The 19378-nt window shown below is 35.9% G+C and overlaps 1 protein-coding gene across 1 annotated transcript in view; it reads left to right on the top strand.

The window, feature by feature from the left end:
* GARNL3 (GTPase activating Rap/RanGAP domain like 3) overlaps nt 1–19378 on the top strand; it is a 37515-nt gene that overhangs the window by 401 nt on the left and 17736 nt on the right. Inside the window, exons 2-16 of the mRNA XM_023938420.2 lie at nt 2162–2231; nt 3551–3625; nt 5214–5313; nt 5737–5855; nt 6540–6604; nt 9037–9100; nt 9348–9374; nt 9762–9837; nt 10425–10523; nt 11051–11154; nt 12312–12420; nt 13752–13797; nt 16203–16309; nt 17140–17261; nt 17918–18022. Of these exons, the coding sequence (XP_023794188.2) occupies nt 2162–2231; nt 3551–3625; nt 5214–5313; nt 5737–5855; nt 6540–6604; nt 9037–9100; nt 9348–9374; nt 9762–9837; nt 10425–10523; nt 11051–11154; nt 12312–12420; nt 13752–13797; nt 16203–16309; nt 17140–17261; nt 17918–18022 (1288 nt within the window). The remainder of the gene's footprint in view (nt 1–2161; nt 2232–3550; nt 3626–5213; nt 5314–5736; nt 5856–6539; nt 6605–9036; nt 9101–9347; nt 9375–9761; nt 9838–10424; nt 10524–11050; nt 11155–12311; nt 12421–13751; nt 13798–16202; nt 16310–17139; nt 17262–17917; nt 18023–19378) is intronic.

Here is a 19378-nt window from a genome sequence, read left to right as displayed (position 1 = left end):
GATGGCGGAGAGGAAGGCGGTGCTTTGCTTCTACGGACCGGGGACTGGAGGGTCCGCCCGGGCGAGCGGCGCTGGACGCTGCTGTGGTGTGGGGCGGCTGGTCCTCGGGCTAGCGGAGCAGCAGGACCCCCGAGCTGCAGCCGTCTCCCTCGGGCTGCTGCAGGTGGTGTGGGCGGAGTCGGACGAGCGGCTTCGGAGTCGGTTTCGCAGCGTATTCAGCCTTGTGCTCGTGCAAGCAGATAGCGCTGGGATATCACTGCAATTACACGATTGCTGGCTGCGTTAGTGCTTGTGACTTTCTTAAATGAAAATAGATTGACCGACACTGACAAGTAAACATGTAGATGCTAAGGAGAATGGCAAGCCCAAGGGAGCACGCAGGCTATATCCTTCTGATCACACAGGTGCAAACTCACCCCCTTCTGCCACTACTCTCCCGACCCCCAGGCAAAGTGTTTTCCAATGTCGAACTTCTGAAAGACAAAACTTGTGATTTGACACTAGGATCCTAAAAATGTCTACATTTAGATTAGCAAATGCATTTGATTGTGCTTCGTTGTTCAGCTTTCAGCACAGTTTAGTAGGAGCTTCTGTTGAAACGGGGGGAAGGTAGTCCTCTCTCCTCTTCATTATTACTGTTCATTTATACGACTGCATCTGTCATTTCCAGAGAAATGGGAAAGGGAGGTGGAGTATACTGTGTAGATGCTGTACAAATGCATGCAAGTTGGTTAGTTATATTCATGTGAGTAAAGGCGCATCTGTATTTAAATACTTCACAATGTAAGTAAATTTTAAACTACTGAGCCCATCTGAGGCACTGATGAACTAACCTCTTTAGTGCTGGCATTTCATCTTAATAGGATAAAAACACTAAAATTGTCATAATTCGAACAGCCATTTTTCTTATATAGATCAGGACTGAGGAAGGATGTAATTCAATGAAGAAAATTCATATGAACAGTTGATTTTAATCACAGTGTATTTTTTAAATTAGCAGATGTGATATGTGAGAGAGTTGAGTACAAATCTTGATGGTAACCAAGAATGGAGATACAAAGAGGTATGCAGGCAAGAATTCATTAGGGAGTATATGCACTGATGCAAAGTAGCGTGATAATGTGAATCTTACCTGTGCCTAAAATGAAGCTAAGATGCCTAATTTTTAAGAGGTTGTCTCTATAGCATTTATGTTGGTGTAAGATTCTGCTTTATTTACAAGATATGAAACAGGTGATGTGCGATATAAAGTAGTTAGGTTGAGTAAAAGCAGATATTAGCTCTTTAGTATAATTCTGATTTTTAAAAGGACTGCTAGTGTGTTTGAAGGGTAGGTATGTTTTAGGTAGTTTGAATTTGGGACGTGAATGAGAATATTGATATTAAAGCAGTCTTGTTTTAATCATTAGCTCACATATACTCCTGGTTTTTTTACTTATTGAGAGTGCTGTCAGAAAAATACTTTTGATACTAAAGGGTGTGGTTTGTGGCAAGACAAAGACAATAATAAGACAAAGAATAAGACAAATAATTTGAAGACAATCCGTGTCTTCAAATTTTTGGAATGCAGTTTGTGAAGAGGTGGTGCGTAAAGTGATACAATGGTATGAGGTTGGTAATGCAGGTGGATTTTGGACTTCACATTCTAGAATCGCTTTTCTGTCTTTGTTAAGGTGGTGGAGGGAAACCTCTGAAATGCTTGTTATTTCCTTATGCTCTAAAATTAAAGTACTGATTTTGTTTCTTGTTGTGTGTAGGCTAAAAAATTACTGAAAAAGCCAGTAGCAACCTACTATGTGTGGTCTTACTGAGTTGTACAGTGCAGTTGTTCTCTTTGAGACATTAAGTTTACATTTTGAACACAGTTATGAGCCACCACCCGCTTTGGAACTCTGATTGCATCATGCCTAAGTATTTAACTTAATCATAGCTTTTGCTTCCAGTCAGGGCACGGACATTTCCTTTAGGAGTAATGTGAAAGCCAGACTGCAATGGCTGCTAGAGATTGTGCGTGCTGTAAGAAGGGTTCCCTGCAGCAGTGAGTTTATATGCTGTGAACCTTGCTCAGCAGAAATGATATTTTTTTAACGGCAGGGTATAGCACTGTGGGAAATGTAAGGCTAGTTGACTTGTGTACACTGATGAAGTGTTTCTATTCCAGCTCTGTCTCTGAAGATCTGGGTTGCAGACGCGGAGAGTTTAGCAGAAAGCATTATGGATCTGTGGAGCTTGTAAGTGAACATAGCCTGTCCTTCAGTTTATCAGCTTATAATGCAGAGCTCTAATCCTTTTCATTTCCAAGTAAAAGAATTTGATCTAGTTTGGAAAATGTGCTTTCTTAGCTGGACTTGAGAGTTGTAAGCTATATAAAGCGGTTTCTGAATAGATATACATCAGACCTGTGAGAGCAGATCTTTTTACTACCTTATTAATTAATATTTAATTGTAACAGGAAAGGAAGTGTTATATAAATACTGTGTTTACCTCCAGATGGAAATTGAGCCTTTCTTCCTCTTAGAATATGAAGATGGCAAAAAATTAGGGTAGTATTTACTGATATACTTGCAATTATTTAAGTTATAAATTGTATACATGCCCATGTGTGTACATACATGTGTATATAATTTGATATGTACATGACCCATGATAGTGGGAGAGGGCTTAAAACTAAATGAACTAGTCAGAATTAGGATTTTGAAAACAGTTCCCTAGAATCTATCAGTTATTCTGTATTTTCTTGAAATTCAACAATTAAGTTGGCACTTCTTTTTTCTCATATATAAATTTCTTCTCCACTGGGAAAATATGTCAGCAGTTAAAACAGTGTCATTCTGATTACAAGGTCATAATGAAATTACACAAATTTACTGTAGGATAGCAGAAGGGGGGAGGAGTTAAGAAAATGAGCTCCAGCTCTATTACTGTGGGAGGAAATCACAAGTATTCTACTAGCTATAGTTGTAAATTTAAAGGTCTTGGGTAGTATATTTATTAATGTGTGTGTTAATTGGGTGTAAATTGGTGTCCTAGTTGCTGGAAGTTGCACTGTGGGAACACCAGGTATCTTTTCTTTCCATACATTCCACATAAAAGCTGTGGTGTTTTAATCCAAAAGGTCAAGTAAACTGTTTTCTGGTAAGAGGCTCTTTCATTCCTAGTACTTAGAGTCTTTTGCTGGAAAAGAAAAAGTTATTTATAATTATAAATTGACAATAAGCTCACACAAATGTTCTTGTTTCTTGGTTGTTTTTCTTAAAAATTCTGCTAGCATTTTATGAAAGTGTGTTGTTTTTGGAGTACAGATGTTTAAAGGTTAAGTTGAATACTTAACTTCTCTTGCTACATGTTTTCCACAGTAGCATGTCATTCATGCCTGGTTAGAGTTCTTGCGGGGTCATTCAAAATCTTCAGTCAAATTAGTAATAGCTAGACTGATCTCTTCTCTGTGGGGACTCAGGATGCCTGGAACAAAAAGAAATGGTAGTAAGCTTTGATTGCTGATCATATGCTATTTTTGGAAATGGAACCTCTATGTTAAACTCTCTTATAGCTTATATCTAGTGATGCTGATGGAGCCATTCAAAGAGCTGGACGGTTCCGTGTGGAAAATGGCTCCTCTGGTGAGGTAAGTGCCCGAAAATGCTCATAGAATGCTGAAAAAATTATTCATATTCAGTTATTTTTCACCTATGAAAGATGCCTTTGCAGTCATTTACTAAGGAAGAGGACTTTGAAAATTCTGGCATTTTGTTTCGTTTTAGTAACATTTTTGCTCACTTGATTGTGTTAGGAGAAAAACACCTCTGAATGACACTTCCCAGTCTCTAGTTCATCACTGTGTATATATGCTGTCCTGTTGGTACTATGATGTCCAAGCTGACCTCTGTGCTTTAAAGTTAGCTCCTTGGCGTGATGAGGTTTTGTTTCATTTTTTTGACCCTTAGCTGTCTTCTCACGGCTATGCTTATCTTCAAATAAGAGAGAAAGAAGTTGAGCAGAGCCTCAGAGAGTCATTCTCTTCATCTTTCTTTCTGCTAAACTCACAGTGTGTTCCTGCAACCACTCCAGTGACACTTAGGTTTCCACTTCATGTTTTATCTTCCTTGGCAAAACTTTTTCACCTGTAAATACCATCTTAATATTGGAAAAAAGAAGACCTTATATTCTAGAAATACTTGTAAGATCTTGGTAAGCTGTGTATTAAACTAATAGTAACAGCAAACTGTTACTGATCATCTGCTTGCATCAGCACTGGCTGCAGAGTTGACTACTGAGAAACTGCTCAGACTATTCACGAGTCTTCACAGTAGTATGGCGAACGTTGTTTATTTCTATCTTTAGCACACTTTTATAGGGTTTGACAGAGTCCACAGGCTTAGCAAGTTACTATTGGTTAATACATATTGTTTTGCATGCTTTTCTTAATACACAAGGCTGTTGTTTTTCTTTATTCTCACTGCTCCAGTAGAGTTTCAAGGACACTGCCTTTAATATTGTTGCCTGGACTAAAGGCTGGCTTGTGCAGACAGGCTTTTACTAAAATATTCTGCTTTTACTCTGTTAAAATGTTTCTCTACAGTTGAAAGCAGTCTGACTATTCTGCACTGATTCTATGTGGGGGTCATGTTTGGTTCTCTGTCTTTTTAGCTCAGTTTCATGCAGCTTAAAAGCCGATTAGCTCGTATCGCAGAAAGATTCATAGAGTGGGTGATGAATGACCACAGGGTGAATGATTATGGAGAATGGCTTTTTCTTCGCATGTTAATTCATAGTGGGAAAGGACTTGAGGGATGCTTGGGAATTTACCTTAATTTATGAGAAACAGCACTGAAGAACTTCCAAGGCATGCTTTAGTTAAGCAAGGAGACTTTGAGGATTAATTTGGGAATAACTGAGAAAATGAAACCAGAAAGCATTAATTTATTTAAGTTTTAAAAATGTTTGTCTTCAAATTCTACATTGAAAGACCTCCTTTTCAATGACATTTTAGGACTTAAGTACTTAGGGAGAAATTACAACAAAGGGTAAATGAGAGGGAGAAATCTTTATTTCAGCTACACACCAACTGACTTCAGAAAAATCCTTGCTTTTTAAAAACTAGTTTACAGCTAAAATTTCAAGTGAATCAGCCAGTCTTTATTTGTTTTTGCCTATATTTTATCCTCTTTTTTTCCCTTGGCATTTAATGTAACAGTCTCCCAATTCTATTTCAGAATACAGACTATGCTCCAGGTACATGGCACAGAACAGATGTGCATTTGGAAAACCCAGAGTATCATACAAGATGGTACTTCAAGTATTTTTTAGGGAAAGGTAATTATTTTTTTGCGGATGGATTGGAATTCAGACCAATGAAAATGCAATGTAGTTTTGAATTGTTATTATTTCAATATGGAAAAGGTATGGTGTTAATTTAGTATTAAAACATTTTTTAATGTCTTGTACATGAAACAAGTCCTTGTTTCGTGTGTTTTTAACCTGAAAACTGAGGATGGGTTTCTGTAAGGAATGAAACCCCTGCTACCAAAAACGGATGTTTTGAAATCCTGATTGGCTTTAAAAGCTGTACTTATCTCTTGGGGTGTTTTTTTTACACATCTATATATAAATACGTAGTTATTTATTAATACAATGGTATATTTTTATGTATAGACTAGTGTCTCTTTGATTCTGCACACGAGTGGATGGGTGTGTCTTCCTTATGACTGATAGTACTACTTGTTTTTCTCCCAACAGTTCATCAGAATTATATAGGTACAGATGCAGAGAAGAACCCTTTCTTCCTGTCTGTTGTACTGTCTGACCAAAATAATCAGCGCATTCCTCAATATCATTCAATACTTTGGAGAAAAACAGTAAGAAACAAATATTTAACTGCTGTTCTGACTTTTTTTTGTTTGTTTTGGATATGTTTATCATATGCTTTTTCTTCTTTCTCTAGAATTCCAGTATTTGTTACATATTTTCATCTTATATAATAAGAGCATATAATTCTACCATAGTAGATAAAATTAAACTAAATTTGCAGATAATGTTACACTAAACTTTTTGACAGGAATCTGTAATGTCAGATCTTTTCTAATTGTTCTAACAAAATGCTTTTTTTTTTAGAAATGATGCCTAAATTGTTCTTGATCACATCCTATGATCAGTTTAGTCAATGACTTTATACTGCTTTTAGGATTTTCTTGTACAATGGTAAGAAAATAGGCAGGTCTGAAACTGGTTTCACTTTTTTTCCATGACATGGTGTGTACCATGACAGTCTTTTATACAAGCAGCTCTACTGTAGACATGCATGGTTTGCTTTTCTTTTCTTTGCAACACCCATGACTTTTTTTCCTCTAAATCAGTGAATATATCAACGTAAAAATTGTAATAATAAATCTAAGTAATAAATCTAATCAGTAAATGTAGCTAAGTAAAATTACCTTTTTTCTTCTTTTTTAAACTTAATTGTTTTTTATTAATATTCCTGTTTGATTATGCAGAAAAAGTTGGTATGTCCTGTAGCATATCCTAGCTTTTCTTGTTTACAGGGTACTCAGAAAATATGTCTCCCTTACAGTCCCACAAAAACATTATCAGTGAAATCTATATTAAGGTATGTATTTACAAATAAGTTATCAGTTTAGATATTTATCTGTATACCTTTTCCTGTAATTCAGAGCTTATGTTCTGTGGTTTTCATGATAAATCTATAAAAACAGTTTTGCAAGTCTTAATCATTGGAGGCAGCAAAAAGTGGTTTTAAAGCCTGTTCTTGGACAGGCAAAGTGAAAACTTTTAATGTGGAGAAATTTCTTAGCACTTTTTCTTCAGCAGAGGGACAATTTTCAATTGGAAAACAGGTACTAAGTGGAACTGCAGTGATAGAGAAGAAATATTTTTTAAAATTAGACAATAAAAAGAGGTAAGGAATAGTAGGTTTTCACTGTTGGTTATTATGTGGCCCTAGCAGGAAGGAAGCAAGCAGTCAAGATGCCAAGAATTATTTCTTTAGCTGATTGTCTTCATCTGGGTCTTACTACACACTACAGGTGTATAATTCACAGTGAAGCCATGAAAATTCCTACTCTCATGTAGAGTTTGTATGAGCATGATTGTACTCTGCCCTGCCTCTTTTGTGGTAGAAGAGAATATAAAGTGAGCAAACCCAACACTGTCTCTATTTCTTTGAACAATTTCATCAGCTGAAATGTCAGAGCACTGATTTTCAAAGCATTAATTAAAATTTAATCTGCAGTTTTTCAATCTTATTATGTGGTGTGTTTTCTTAAATTCCTCTCTGACAGTGTCATTTAATGGATCTTCTGTAAGGGTTTTAGCTTCTCTAGGAACCCATTAAAAGTGTCTTTTGCTAAACAAATGGTGTGTACCAGATAACTGTGTGTTTTGCAGGTTTTTAAAACCTGTAATCTGTATAGAGTAGGAACAAATATCTCTTGTTTGATTGAAACCGGGACATCGGTTAACACTGTCAGTGCCTGTGTGAAAGGAGAATTCTGGATGCAGACCATGTGTTTTGGTGTGAAGTCACTACCAACAGATCTGGATGTTCCTGCTACTGCACAAGATTTATGAGAAGTCCCAGACTACTGAATTTACCTGAGAGGCTATCAGGCCTTTGAGTCTCACTTCTTAAATCTGATTTCCTGGGCTGGGGCTCTGTTTTGGAGCGTCAAGATAGTGGGTTGAAAACACTTAAGATACCTTTCATCTTCTTCTTCAAGTTGAGCTAAGTGCTCTCTTTGAACTCCTACTGTTTTGGCTTGAATAGTGTTCCTAATTGTACTGTATTCTCGACCTGCGTAAGTACCTGATTTTCCATGTCTGCCCACCAGTCACTGAAGTCACTCTTCCTAACATCCCTTTCCAACCCAGCCTCTCTCTCCACTCCCCCCACAAGTGTTTACCTTGTCAGGCATCCCATGGTGCAGAAACTGTCATCTGTTACCTAGGGCTGTAACTCTGTAGCTAGAACACCCTGACCTGTTTCTAGCACCCTGTGATGCTCCAGTACTCTACAGAGGAAGATGGAAGGCTTGTTTCAGACTTTGTTTCTCTCAGGGTGTGTGTCACATGCAGTCAATTGCATAAAAGTCATCTCCTTTTGCCTGCTTCAGCTTGGACTGAAAACTCTTCCCTGACTATTTTTTTTGCTTTTACAGTCCTTGTCGCATCCCTCAGGCCTAGTTGATAGTCCTTTGACATCTCAACCTGTTTACACCTGGTGTGAATCTAGATAAAGACTGTCTTAAAGAATCTTAGTTGCAGTAATAAATGTCCTTTTTCTAAATTCTTTGGAAGGTTTTAGTACTTTTCAAAAGGAACTAAAGAAAATAATCTCTGCGCTGTGATCTAACACAAGCAACAGTAGAAAGATTTCACCTCTGTGTTAGTTCGCTGTGCCCCAGGCAGATTGCATTTGGCGTTCCATGACATACCACACAGTTCTTTAATGCTTGGGGATGGACGGAAAGGGGCATAGAGAGAATGTTAAATGCAGAAGTATAAGTTAAGAAAAAAATGCTATGAATTAGATACTTCTGTTTATTGAGGCAGTTGATCCTGCTTTTTATGTGAATATCTTTTCTGCCTGTGAATCATTGCTGTATGAATTTGATGCTGGACTTCTCATTTTTCATTTGACTTGCCTTGAATTATTTAAGAAGAGAGAGAACTTAAAAATTAGCTTTGGTTATTGAGCCCTCCTAAAATGCTTATGGTGATTATGTTTAAAGCCAAAGTGAAGGGTGATATAGTAGAGCTCTGTGCTTTATAAATAAATAGACTTAAAACTGATCTCCACATGGGGGGTCTTCCTAATTTCTGTTTTTAAAATACAAAAGAAGTTTAGGAAGTGTTGGAAGTTAGTGTTTTGGGAAAGAAACGGCAGGTCCACAAAACATTCCATTTAACAGAGGTTCTTGGAACAATTCATTTTGTAGCCAGTTGTTACTGCAATCAGTTGGTGGTTCAGCATTGAAATGTGTACTTGCCCTTCTATAAAGCACTATTTCATTTGTGTTTCAGTGCTATGAGTCTTGATAAATTTGAGAAGAGCCCAAGAGAAATTTTTCATCCTGAGATACAAAAGGTCGGAGGTGACTTTTTTTGTTTGGTTCTTTTCCTTTATTATTTTCTGGAAATAGAAGTAATTAAGTATAAATACTACTAGTTTGTTTCTTCCAATAGCGGCTAATAATGATGATTATGTGTAGTAGTACTTAAACTGTCTTTTTCTATTGAACTGTCAATTTCAAATCAAAACTTAAAAACACAAAACTATCATCCTTGTAGAATCTTTAATACAAGTGTGCTAAAGATACTGTTTTTGCTTACAGGATTTATTGGTTCTTGAAGAGCAAGAAGTAAGTATAAACTTCAGCACTTCTAGCTCACAGACCTGTCCAGTGAATACAGCTTTGACATGCTTATGATGACTTTGAAATCAATTGCTAATTACAGTAAAAATTAATGTTTTTAGAACATGACATCAAAAATAACTTTGAGCACCAACGTAATATCTCATAATAATAGATCATCAACTTAGATGAATAATTTATGCTATACTATAAAAGTTTAAGGGTAAATTATTAGGTATTAGGAGATGGTATATAGGAGATGGTATAAAGTGTATGTTCTGATGTGTAGAATGTGTACAAAGATACATATATAAAAGTCTTTAGAGGAAACAAATTTTTAGGTCCTCTGTTTCATTGTCTGTTTATCATATAATATTTGGTTTTATTTCACAGGGATCTGTGAATTTTAAATTTGGAGTCCTTTATGCTAAGGATGGTCAGCTTACAGATGATGAAATGTTCAGTAATGGTGAGTTTTCACCTTCTCCTTAATTACTGTATTCATCTGAATAAACAAAAAAGGAAGATGGTGCCTAGAGCCGGAAACAAGGCAGGAGGAAGTGGTTATATGAAGAGTTGTTTTGTTTGGTTTCATATGTTGGGTGAAAAATTGTAGCACAGGGCCTTCTAATTCTGTAAGAAGTTGCTGTACAAAGCCTACTGGTACAGCTTGAAAGACAGTGAAATCTCTCCTCTAGAAATAGTCTGAGAGACATAACATTTAGAAAAAAGATGCAGTTGAAGGAGGCAACTCATTAAATCACTGCTTGTAAGTCTTTCACTCTTTTACAGCACAATCACATTCTCCTATGCACTTGAACAGCATTGGTGTTAGCAAAAGAGGTCACTGTTTAATGTCACGTGATGATGCCTATTCTGCAAGGTTAGGATGCTGTTTCTGGAAAGGCAGTAGGCTTGAAGACATGAAAGGAAACTAATTCAGCTGAAACTTGTGTCCTGGAAGCAGGACCCATTTCCTTATTTTGCTTATTTTAAAAACATGTTCTATTAGTATGTGTATGCTTTTTTGGTCACATTTCTCCCTCCCACATGTAGAAACTGGAAGTGAAAGTTTTCAACGATTTTTGCATCTCTTGGGCGACACAATTACTTTGAAAGGCTGGTCAGGCTACAGAGGAGGACTGGACACTAAAAGTAAGAATTCATCTGAAGCAATAAATGGGGGTGGAGTTGCATTCTAAATGTTTCTTTTTATTGCATATATATCTATCATAGTTAAGAAACAATCCCCAAATAGACTTCCTCATATGTGTACTAAATGCTCTGCTTCACCAGGAAAGAGTCAGGTCAGCTTTAGTCACTGGTATGGAATGCAGTTATGACATGTGTTATCAAGGTGAACAGTCTCATTTTAAGATGAAATGAGGTGAGCAATAGCTTGACATGTTACTTGCTTCATGATAGTAGGACATTGTGGGTTGAAGACCCGTGTGATTTCAGGAGGGTAGGTGAAAGTCGTCGTAGGTTTTAAGTGTGAATATGCAGATTATTTGCAAACTTGGATTTGGACTCACATGAAGCATGCAGTGTGGACATTTTCTAAAATGGATCAGACCAAAAAGGATAACTGAAGAAGATTTGGTAGAAGGACTTGAATATCTTTCCATCTTCAGAAAACGTAGAGGACATGCTCCTCCTTAAAATGTTGGCTTCCCTTGCAGATGATACAACTGGAACCTGTTCCATCTATACAGTTTTTCAAGGTCATGAAATTATGTTCCATGTTTCCACCATGCTACCATATTCTAGAGAGAACAAGCAGCAGGTACATGGTTCTCTCTTTCTTATTTTCCTATTTATTTGTTAAATCACAAAGTCTAAAACTTAATAAGAAATAAAGGATTTCTTGTCTGCTAATATTTTAGAAATGTAAGCCTTGAGATTTTTCCTCAGTATTCTACCTAATGCTGAAAATTTCATGATTGTTAGAAATAATGCATCCTATCATCTCCATTAAGGTACAAAAGATACTTGTGAAGAAGATCTAAATTGCTTCACTAACAAGTGATTAAGTGTGGTGTTCAGAGCTTCACTGCTATAATTACTACCTCAAAGATTTTAGAAAAACTGGAAATTAGCTGTTTGTGTGAATTGTAGGAATATTCACATGTGTAACACATAACTCTTGCTTGAGTAGTAATTAGTGTAGCCTGAAAGAAATTCCCCTTGTGAGCATGTTAATGTTGGTAACTGTAAAGAAGTGCTGTCACACTCTTATGGATTAACCTGATGGGTTCTTGTTCAAATGTGCTGTCATTCATTGCTGAAGGCTTTTTTTGTATCTATGATTTTAAAAATACCTTATAGGCGCATTTGTTTACCATACATCGTGCATCCATAATGATTTACCAAAATTACTTACAAATTACTTGATTTATTATTTGCTGTGCATTCTTACAGTAATATAGTTAAATGATATAATTAAAATTTACTTTTCCTGTTCCTGTGTCAGTTTTCTTGTGCTTTTTGCTTGGGCTGATGACAAGATCACCGAAGAAAATGGAGTCCAACCAGGATATTTTTTTTAGATAATAACTTAGCACCAGAATCTTTTGTCCTTTCATTTCAAGCAGTAGATTAGCTTTTTTGGAATGCTCGGGCTTCCATGCCTGATTTGTGAATATTAATTATGGAAACTATGAGTGCGTTTCTAAACATACGCAGTATCTGTTCTTCTAGAACCTGCCTTGTGTGCACCATGTTGTTTCTAGGTTTACTTGCTTATACTTAAGTAATGATTTTATATTGCCCTCTGTCATACTGACTGTAATTTTTCTGTTTGCAGTTTAGGAATACTGTTTTACTATTCTGTCACAGAATTGCTAAAATACTTATTTATGTCTTGTAACTCACTGTGTCTGTCTCTTTTTTTTTTTGCCTTTTCTTTCTTTTTCCCTTTTTTCTTTTCCTTTTTTTTTCCAGGTAGAAAGGAAGCGACATATTGGAAATGACATTGTCACTATCATATTTCAGGAAGGTGAAGAGTCTTCTCCAGCATTCAAGCCATCCATGATTCGCTCTCATTTTACACGTATCTTTTTCCTGACATTTTCTAATGATTTCTTTTTTTTTTAAGATCAATATTACTTTTAATTCTGCCCTAAGTCCTCCCTGCATGCTGTTTATGGAAGTGAAAATTATTTTACAAAGACAGTTGCATTCTTGCAGTCTTCACTTTTGGCTGCTTGACTATGAGTTTCCAAGTCCTGAACATCAAACAGTATTTGTTAAATCCCTTAGAAAATAAGCTAAAAGCAAGAATGTGAGTTTTAAATCATGTTTTTATTGAAAGCATTTATTTGTATCATTTCACTAATTTAATTTTATATCTTTTAAAAAAAAATACTTATTAATTTATTTCTCTCCGTTATGTAAATTATTTTAGCATTAAATTTTGGTATTTTACTCAGTACTGCCTTTCAATGTTTAGATGTTGTTTATTTTAAATATTTATGTATTTTTGATCAGTATTTATCAAATTTTTCAGAACATTAACCATATATTCTCCAGTTTTTTAATAGCCTGTGTTTTTCAGAGTTCTGGTTGAAAACATTTTGAAGACTGTATGATTCCAAAAACCAGTGGGAAATCCCTTGGAATTATCATGGGGTCACACAAGTAGTTATCAGTAGATAGTAGATCTCGATCAGGCATCTGTTAGACGAGATGGAATGGAATGAGGGAAAAATGGGTGAAAAGAAGAAAACTCTAATTTCGAGCTATACTCTGTTGCTGAGTTTTAAAAAGTTATCACAACGCTTAAGACTTCTACACCTAGTTCTCAGGCAGACTAAATGTTCTTAGAACCCATTTGCTAGGGGTGAATAAAAATGAATAAAGATTGAAAAAATAAAAATCTTTACATGTCAAAGTAACCTAAATACTAAGAAGAGTTGTTTGCCACATCAATGTAACTCTTTTGGTAGAGCATCAACCTTAGTAAACTTGCACTTTAAATAATTTTCTCAATTTTCTTAAAATTCTGTTGGCTAAATTATTTAATTGGAGTCTTTTCTTCACTGGAAGCTTTGGTATAAACAAAGTTCAGTATCAGTACTGCTTTATCAACTGAAATAATTTTTAATCACAAATATATCAAATACAAATAAAACAAACTTCTATACTATGTCTTATATTGTGTCTGTGGTAGTAGCTTGATTTTTAGAACTGTTGATCAAACAACAAAATTTTAATATAGGGATTTCTTTATAAACAGTAAAATCTATATAGTGTATAATTGTTTATATATTTGCTTTGACTTGCTTAGTATATTTTACCTTTATTAATGTACTGCAGGAAAAGTTTAGTAAAATACATGTCAGCTTGATTAGAACTGGATTAACTTCCTTAACTATATGGCAGATATTTTTGCTTTAGTGAGATACAATAAGCAGAATGATAGTTACAGGTAGGTGCTGATTGTAACAAATAATTTCACAATGAATTACTGATGGTTTAGAGAATATGAGAAAACATTTTGTCAATTGGAAAACTTTCTGGACAGGTCCACTTTAGAAACTGAAGAGCAATATGGACCTGCATGCATATGTCACTAAACTGGCTATATATAGCATGTTTCTAACCAAAAGAAAAATTAAATTCTGGAACAGGCATAAGCCAAGAGGAAACCCAAAATTGGTTTTTAGATTAAATATAAAAAATGATGAAAAATACACTTGGAACTTTCAGACCTGGTGAGATCAATGACATAGTAAACTACGTGGATGATGGAAGTTAATTAATGTATGTGATGTTGTGATAGCCACGGACTACAAGTCCTTACAAATCACAGTTTGGCTGTATCTGAGCAAACTAGTTCATTTTTAGGGATTTTTATAGAGTATTTGTATAGTTGAACATCATGTACTGAAAACCTGCCGGAATTTTACGTATTACTGTGTTTCTCCAGTGTGCCATTAACTCTTAACTCCAGAGAAGAGTGATACTTCAGTTTGTGTATGTGGGTTTTTTTCCCTTGCCTCCTATTTATAGTTAAGGTTTCTTTTGGAAAATGTCTGTAATGCAGTTAAGCAAAGGAATCATTTTATTTTGCTTCAAGATCTTGTGAGCTTTCTCTTGCAAATTTGTTTAAATTGATTGTCCTCATAGCTTCTGCTTTTCAGCATTCCCAGGTTTGTGAGAAACATAGAACATGTTAATGATTCCAACGTGCAGTAAAAATGCAGTTACTTCTTTCTTTTTCTTCTTGCTTTGGGACAGAAACCTGGGCATACATCCCTCATTACACTTTAAGAAGTGATTGTTGTCCTGATTGTAAATTAATAGTAGATGGGTTAGCCATGGTAAAATGCTTTTTATATTGCTGTTTATATGGGGAATGAAATAAGTTGCAGTAAATAAGATAAATTTGTCTGTCTTACCTTAAGTAACTGGCTGCTTTTACTAGATCAGTCCATCTTATCTTAGTTGCTTCATTCTGCCAGTCTTGACACATCTTGCCATAGTCCATATCACGTATTTTTTTCCTATCTGAAAACCTTAGAACATTATATTTCAGCTTGGCCCAATTATGTTTCCTTCTGTGTTTTCATTGTAGGCCTGAATACAGCTCATTCCTTCTCTTACTTTCGTATGTGTGTGAAGACAGTCTTCCAAGCGGCCAAAATTCCAGTCAAAAGAGACAGGGGATGCTGTAGGCTTTTGAGACAAATTTTCCTTGTTTGAAATGCAGTGCCACTATGAGGTCTGACACTGAATTTCTGCTTAGAATGCCTTTATATTTTACATCACTCAATAAATCTGTTGTTTTAGTCAGGTTTGTTATGGCTTTCCCTGTCATAATTCATTCTAATCTAGTCAAGGAACATTTCACGCCTTTTGTAGTTATAAATTACTGCTTTTTTACCTGGATGTAATGACATAGACATAGGGCATCTATGAAACTCTGCCTCAAATATGTGAAACAAATATTGGGATGATCAATTTTCATGCAAATGTAGTACTACATTTCATATTGTATGCAGTTTCTAAGCTTTCAGGAAAAAAGACCATATGAAAGCATATTAATCCATTAGACTCAATATCAGTCAGTCGCTGCTGGTTTTTTGAGAAAACAAGTTCTGGCTGCTTTCTAAAGTGGCAGGGTTGATTCTATAACTTTGTCACTTAACTTGCTGTTACCTGTCATCTGCACGTGCCACTTGGAAGACTTTTGTCAGCAAACTATCACTTGAAATAGCCAAGAATGATTACTTATCTTAAAGAAGATATTCCCTGATGAACAAATAGGCATGGGTTTTGTATCAGCTATTCATTATTGCTATGCTGGATTCCTTATGGATCAAAAGATCTCAGCAGGTCCAGCTGTCATGGAAGTTATTCTGACTCTGTCTTCCTCAGTGAAAATGAGTTTGCTGTTCCCAAGCTACAGATTCATATGTCATAAGCCACTGTTACTTAGAAAGAATCAAATATTTCATGCATGTGGTGAATGCATAGCTGAAGTGGAAATCTGTAAGGAGAGCATATTTTGTAGATGAAAACCTGTCCTTTTACGACTTTTTTGAACAGGACAGTATTTTCTAGTGCCACTAAAACTATTGCTGCATGCGTAGAACTGCAAAGTTCTGTTCTAATTCTGTGTCCTAGTGTTGGTTTGTGTAAAAGAAACATAATTTTCCTCTGTTGAGTAATTCCAAGGGAACCCTTTTTGTTAGACCCTTTGAAATTCTTATGTAAGACATACCCAAATAATAGCTTCCATTCTTTTTCTTTGGTTCTGAATAATATCTATAAAAAAGGTATGGTTTGAATGTGACTTTTAATGTAGATAAAGATTTGTATTTTCAATAGGCTGAAAATATTTTCAGAAGAAAGTGTTCCTCTCTTTGGGCCTCCCCTTCCATCCCCACCTGTATTTACAAATCACCAGGAATTCAGGGATTTTGTGTTGGTGAAATGTAAGTCAGTTTTTGTTTTGCTAGAAACACTCTTTTAATAATTTTGCTAAAAGATTAAATTTCATGATGCTAAAAATGTATACACATTTTCTTGTGTATTCTGCTGATTTATACAAAATTATTCTTTTTAAATTTCTAGCATAAGTGAGATCTCAGTTCCATCAAACTGTCAATCAACCGTTACAGTCATATTAACAAAAAAATTTCTTTTCTTAGGCTACTAGACAGAGGCTGACTTTTGCATTTGCAGAATGTGCGGTCATATTTAGCTTTGCGTTTTTGTAAAGGGCTTGGGAGATCTGAAGTAACTTATAATGGTGTTCATTATTTAGTAATAGAAGGTGTTGAGTAGCTCTGAATACCTGAAAATAGCAGCTTTTCTGAATCTGTTTTTAAAGGTGCTGAAGGACACCTATGCCACACTTTTTAATTCTGTAATCATTCAGTTCCAGTTTTCATTGACCTGTATTTGCCCTTCTGAATCAGCAAGAAAGAAATCATTGAGAATTGATCATGTTGATTACTATTAGACCTGACAGGAGCTTGATAGATCATTTTGCCCATTTCAATTGTTTAGTACTTAAATAGACTGGCAGTTTGCCTTTAGTTTTTTTATTAGTTAGGTATTTATTCTGATGTCTTGTGGAATTCCTCTATTACTAATTTTTCTCCTTTAACTTAAGGGAAAGTTATTCACTTTAAAAAGGCAAAAAGGAGGCAATTCTAAATTAATAAGGGCAGAGCAGATGTTTGGTACAGAGGCAAACTAGAGTCAGTGGAGATGGTTGAAGTTCATTTACATAATATATCTTTTTTCCATAATCTTTTAGTAATAAATGGTGAAAAGGCCACCTTGGAAACACCAACATTTTCTCAGAAACGTCAACGCACTCTAGACATGCTGATCCGCTCTTTGTACCAAGACATGATGCCTGACCTGCACAAGGGAAATGTAAGTCAGAAGTTTCTGCATCCCTCATATGTGGTGTCCTGTTCTAACTAGCAGCTTGAATGTTCTGTTACTTTTAAGGACTGTAATCCTAACGAGCACTGAATTGCATATGGCTAAGCTAAATACAGATTGTCATATAACTTAATTTACAGTTATATGAAAGCTAACAGAGAGTCCTTTCTGGACAGGATTCTTTGCCAGGTGTGAGGAGAAGCATAAAAATGTCATACTTTGTGTAAGCATACCTGTGGCAAGGGAATAGGGAATTTAGATACTGCAAATACAGGCATTAGTCTTATCACCATAAAATCTGCATTTGTTCTGTTATGTGTAAATTTGGATGATTCTTACCCCGGGTAGCTGTGAGGTAACTTTATTTATTTAGATGATGAAGACTTCCTCTTAAGGTAATTCTTAACTAATAATATGGTCAGTACTTCTAAAACAAACAAGGTGCTATTTTTCCACCATTGTTTAAACTGCTTAATCTTTCCTTTTCATATATTCATGTCAGATATTCATGTGGTATGATGATACACAACATGACTGTGGTAGACTATGACAAGTTGTAATGTAAAGCACTCAAGGATTGGAAAAGTTGCAGTTTCTCTTCCATGAGAAGCTATGCAGTTAGAAAGAAACATTTTCTGTTTTAGAACATGCTTAATAGAAGATCCTTCAGTGATGTGTTACCAGAGTCCCCAAAATCAACACGGAAAAAAGAGGAAGCTCGACAAGCAGAGTTTGTTCGGCTTGGTCAGGTAGGAGCAGTTTAGAAGGTATGCAGCTATGTTTACAAAGACTGTGTCACTCCTTTTGTTAGACTTTGATTAGCTTACAGTTATGTTGTGATTTAATGCAGTTTTCTGTGATCAGAAATAGTTTTGTAGTATTGCATTATTTTAAGTTACATTAAAATAAAATATGAATAGAAGTATTTATCTGTAACGCCTGAGATATACATGTACAAATATTTATATTTTACATGACTTAAATGAAGATTATAAAAATTGTACCTTGGGATGAAACCTGAAAGGTCTTTCCCTGCTTCATGCAGCAGATGCTTTCTCCAAGCAGAAGAGTGCTGGGTCTTTTTCTGTGCTTTGGAAAAACATAATCTTTCATGGATTTTCTCCATATGTTTTTTTAAGATTGAATTTCTTAGAAAGTGCTTAGACTTCTTTAGTCAGGAGGAAATTTTGATGGTCTGTCTGTTAAATCACAGTTTGCCACCCATCTTCAAACATACCAAATGTGGACTGCAATCTTCTATGGGCTTATTAACTTTTTGATTCTGAGAGAATGACTTAGATTAGTCTGCTTTGATCTGACAGTTCACTGCAGCCAAAAAAAGCCAACAGTGCCTGTAGTGGCTGGGGATCTAGCCAGTGATGTGGCCATTCTTCCCTGGAGGGAAGAGAGCCTTTAAGATATAGCTTGTCACCCTCACTTTGTGGGAGAGACCCTGGCTGGTCACCTCTACAGGTGCAGCGAGGTAAAGAGGCCTCCTGTCCAGCATGCCTTTCAGTTCACATAGTTTCAGTGTTTCTCACTGATTGCTCCCTTTGCCTTGCCTTGACCTTCAGTGTATAAAAGGGCAGTTGTCCCTGACTCCAGGAGCTTCCATTGCTGGAGTCTCTGGGACGCAAGAGCTGAATTAAAACCCAAAGAGAGCTCAAATGGAGCTCAGTCTCTCTTTCTTCCGTATTGCCCTGATGAACTGTTTTCACTCACACAGCCTTGCTAAAGTCTAGAGCTGAAATCACAATAGCAGCTTTGAAGGTGTGGAGCCTCAGCATCCCACCATCACCCAGCTGATGACAAGTGCCTATGCTCATCAGTTCCCCTGTCCTTTCTCACCTGTTTCTTCTTGATCCAGACTGGTCTCATAGATCTGCAGCTTATCTTAAGAATACTTCTTTCCTGAGCTGATTTAACTCAGAAGGAGTTAACAGAGCAAAAACAAAGCCAAAACAAAACAAATCAAAAAACAAAAAAAACCCACTGCAAACAAACTAAAAGCCAAAACCCAACCAACCTACCAAAAAAACCTCAAAAAAACACACTGCTACAATTCTCTTCTCTCCCTTTTTTTTCTTTTAGTAAGTTAAAGAATA

This window comes from Cyanistes caeruleus, chromosome 20 (assembly GCF_971803275.1).
Source record: "Cyanistes caeruleus chromosome 20, bCyaCae1.hap1.1, whole genome shotgun sequence".
NCBI classification, from domain to species: domain Eukaryota; kingdom Metazoa; phylum Chordata; class Aves; order Passeriformes; family Paridae; genus Cyanistes; species Cyanistes caeruleus.
Note: the sequence above shows the minus strand (reverse complement) of the source record. Positions and strands in the feature narration are given on the sequence as shown.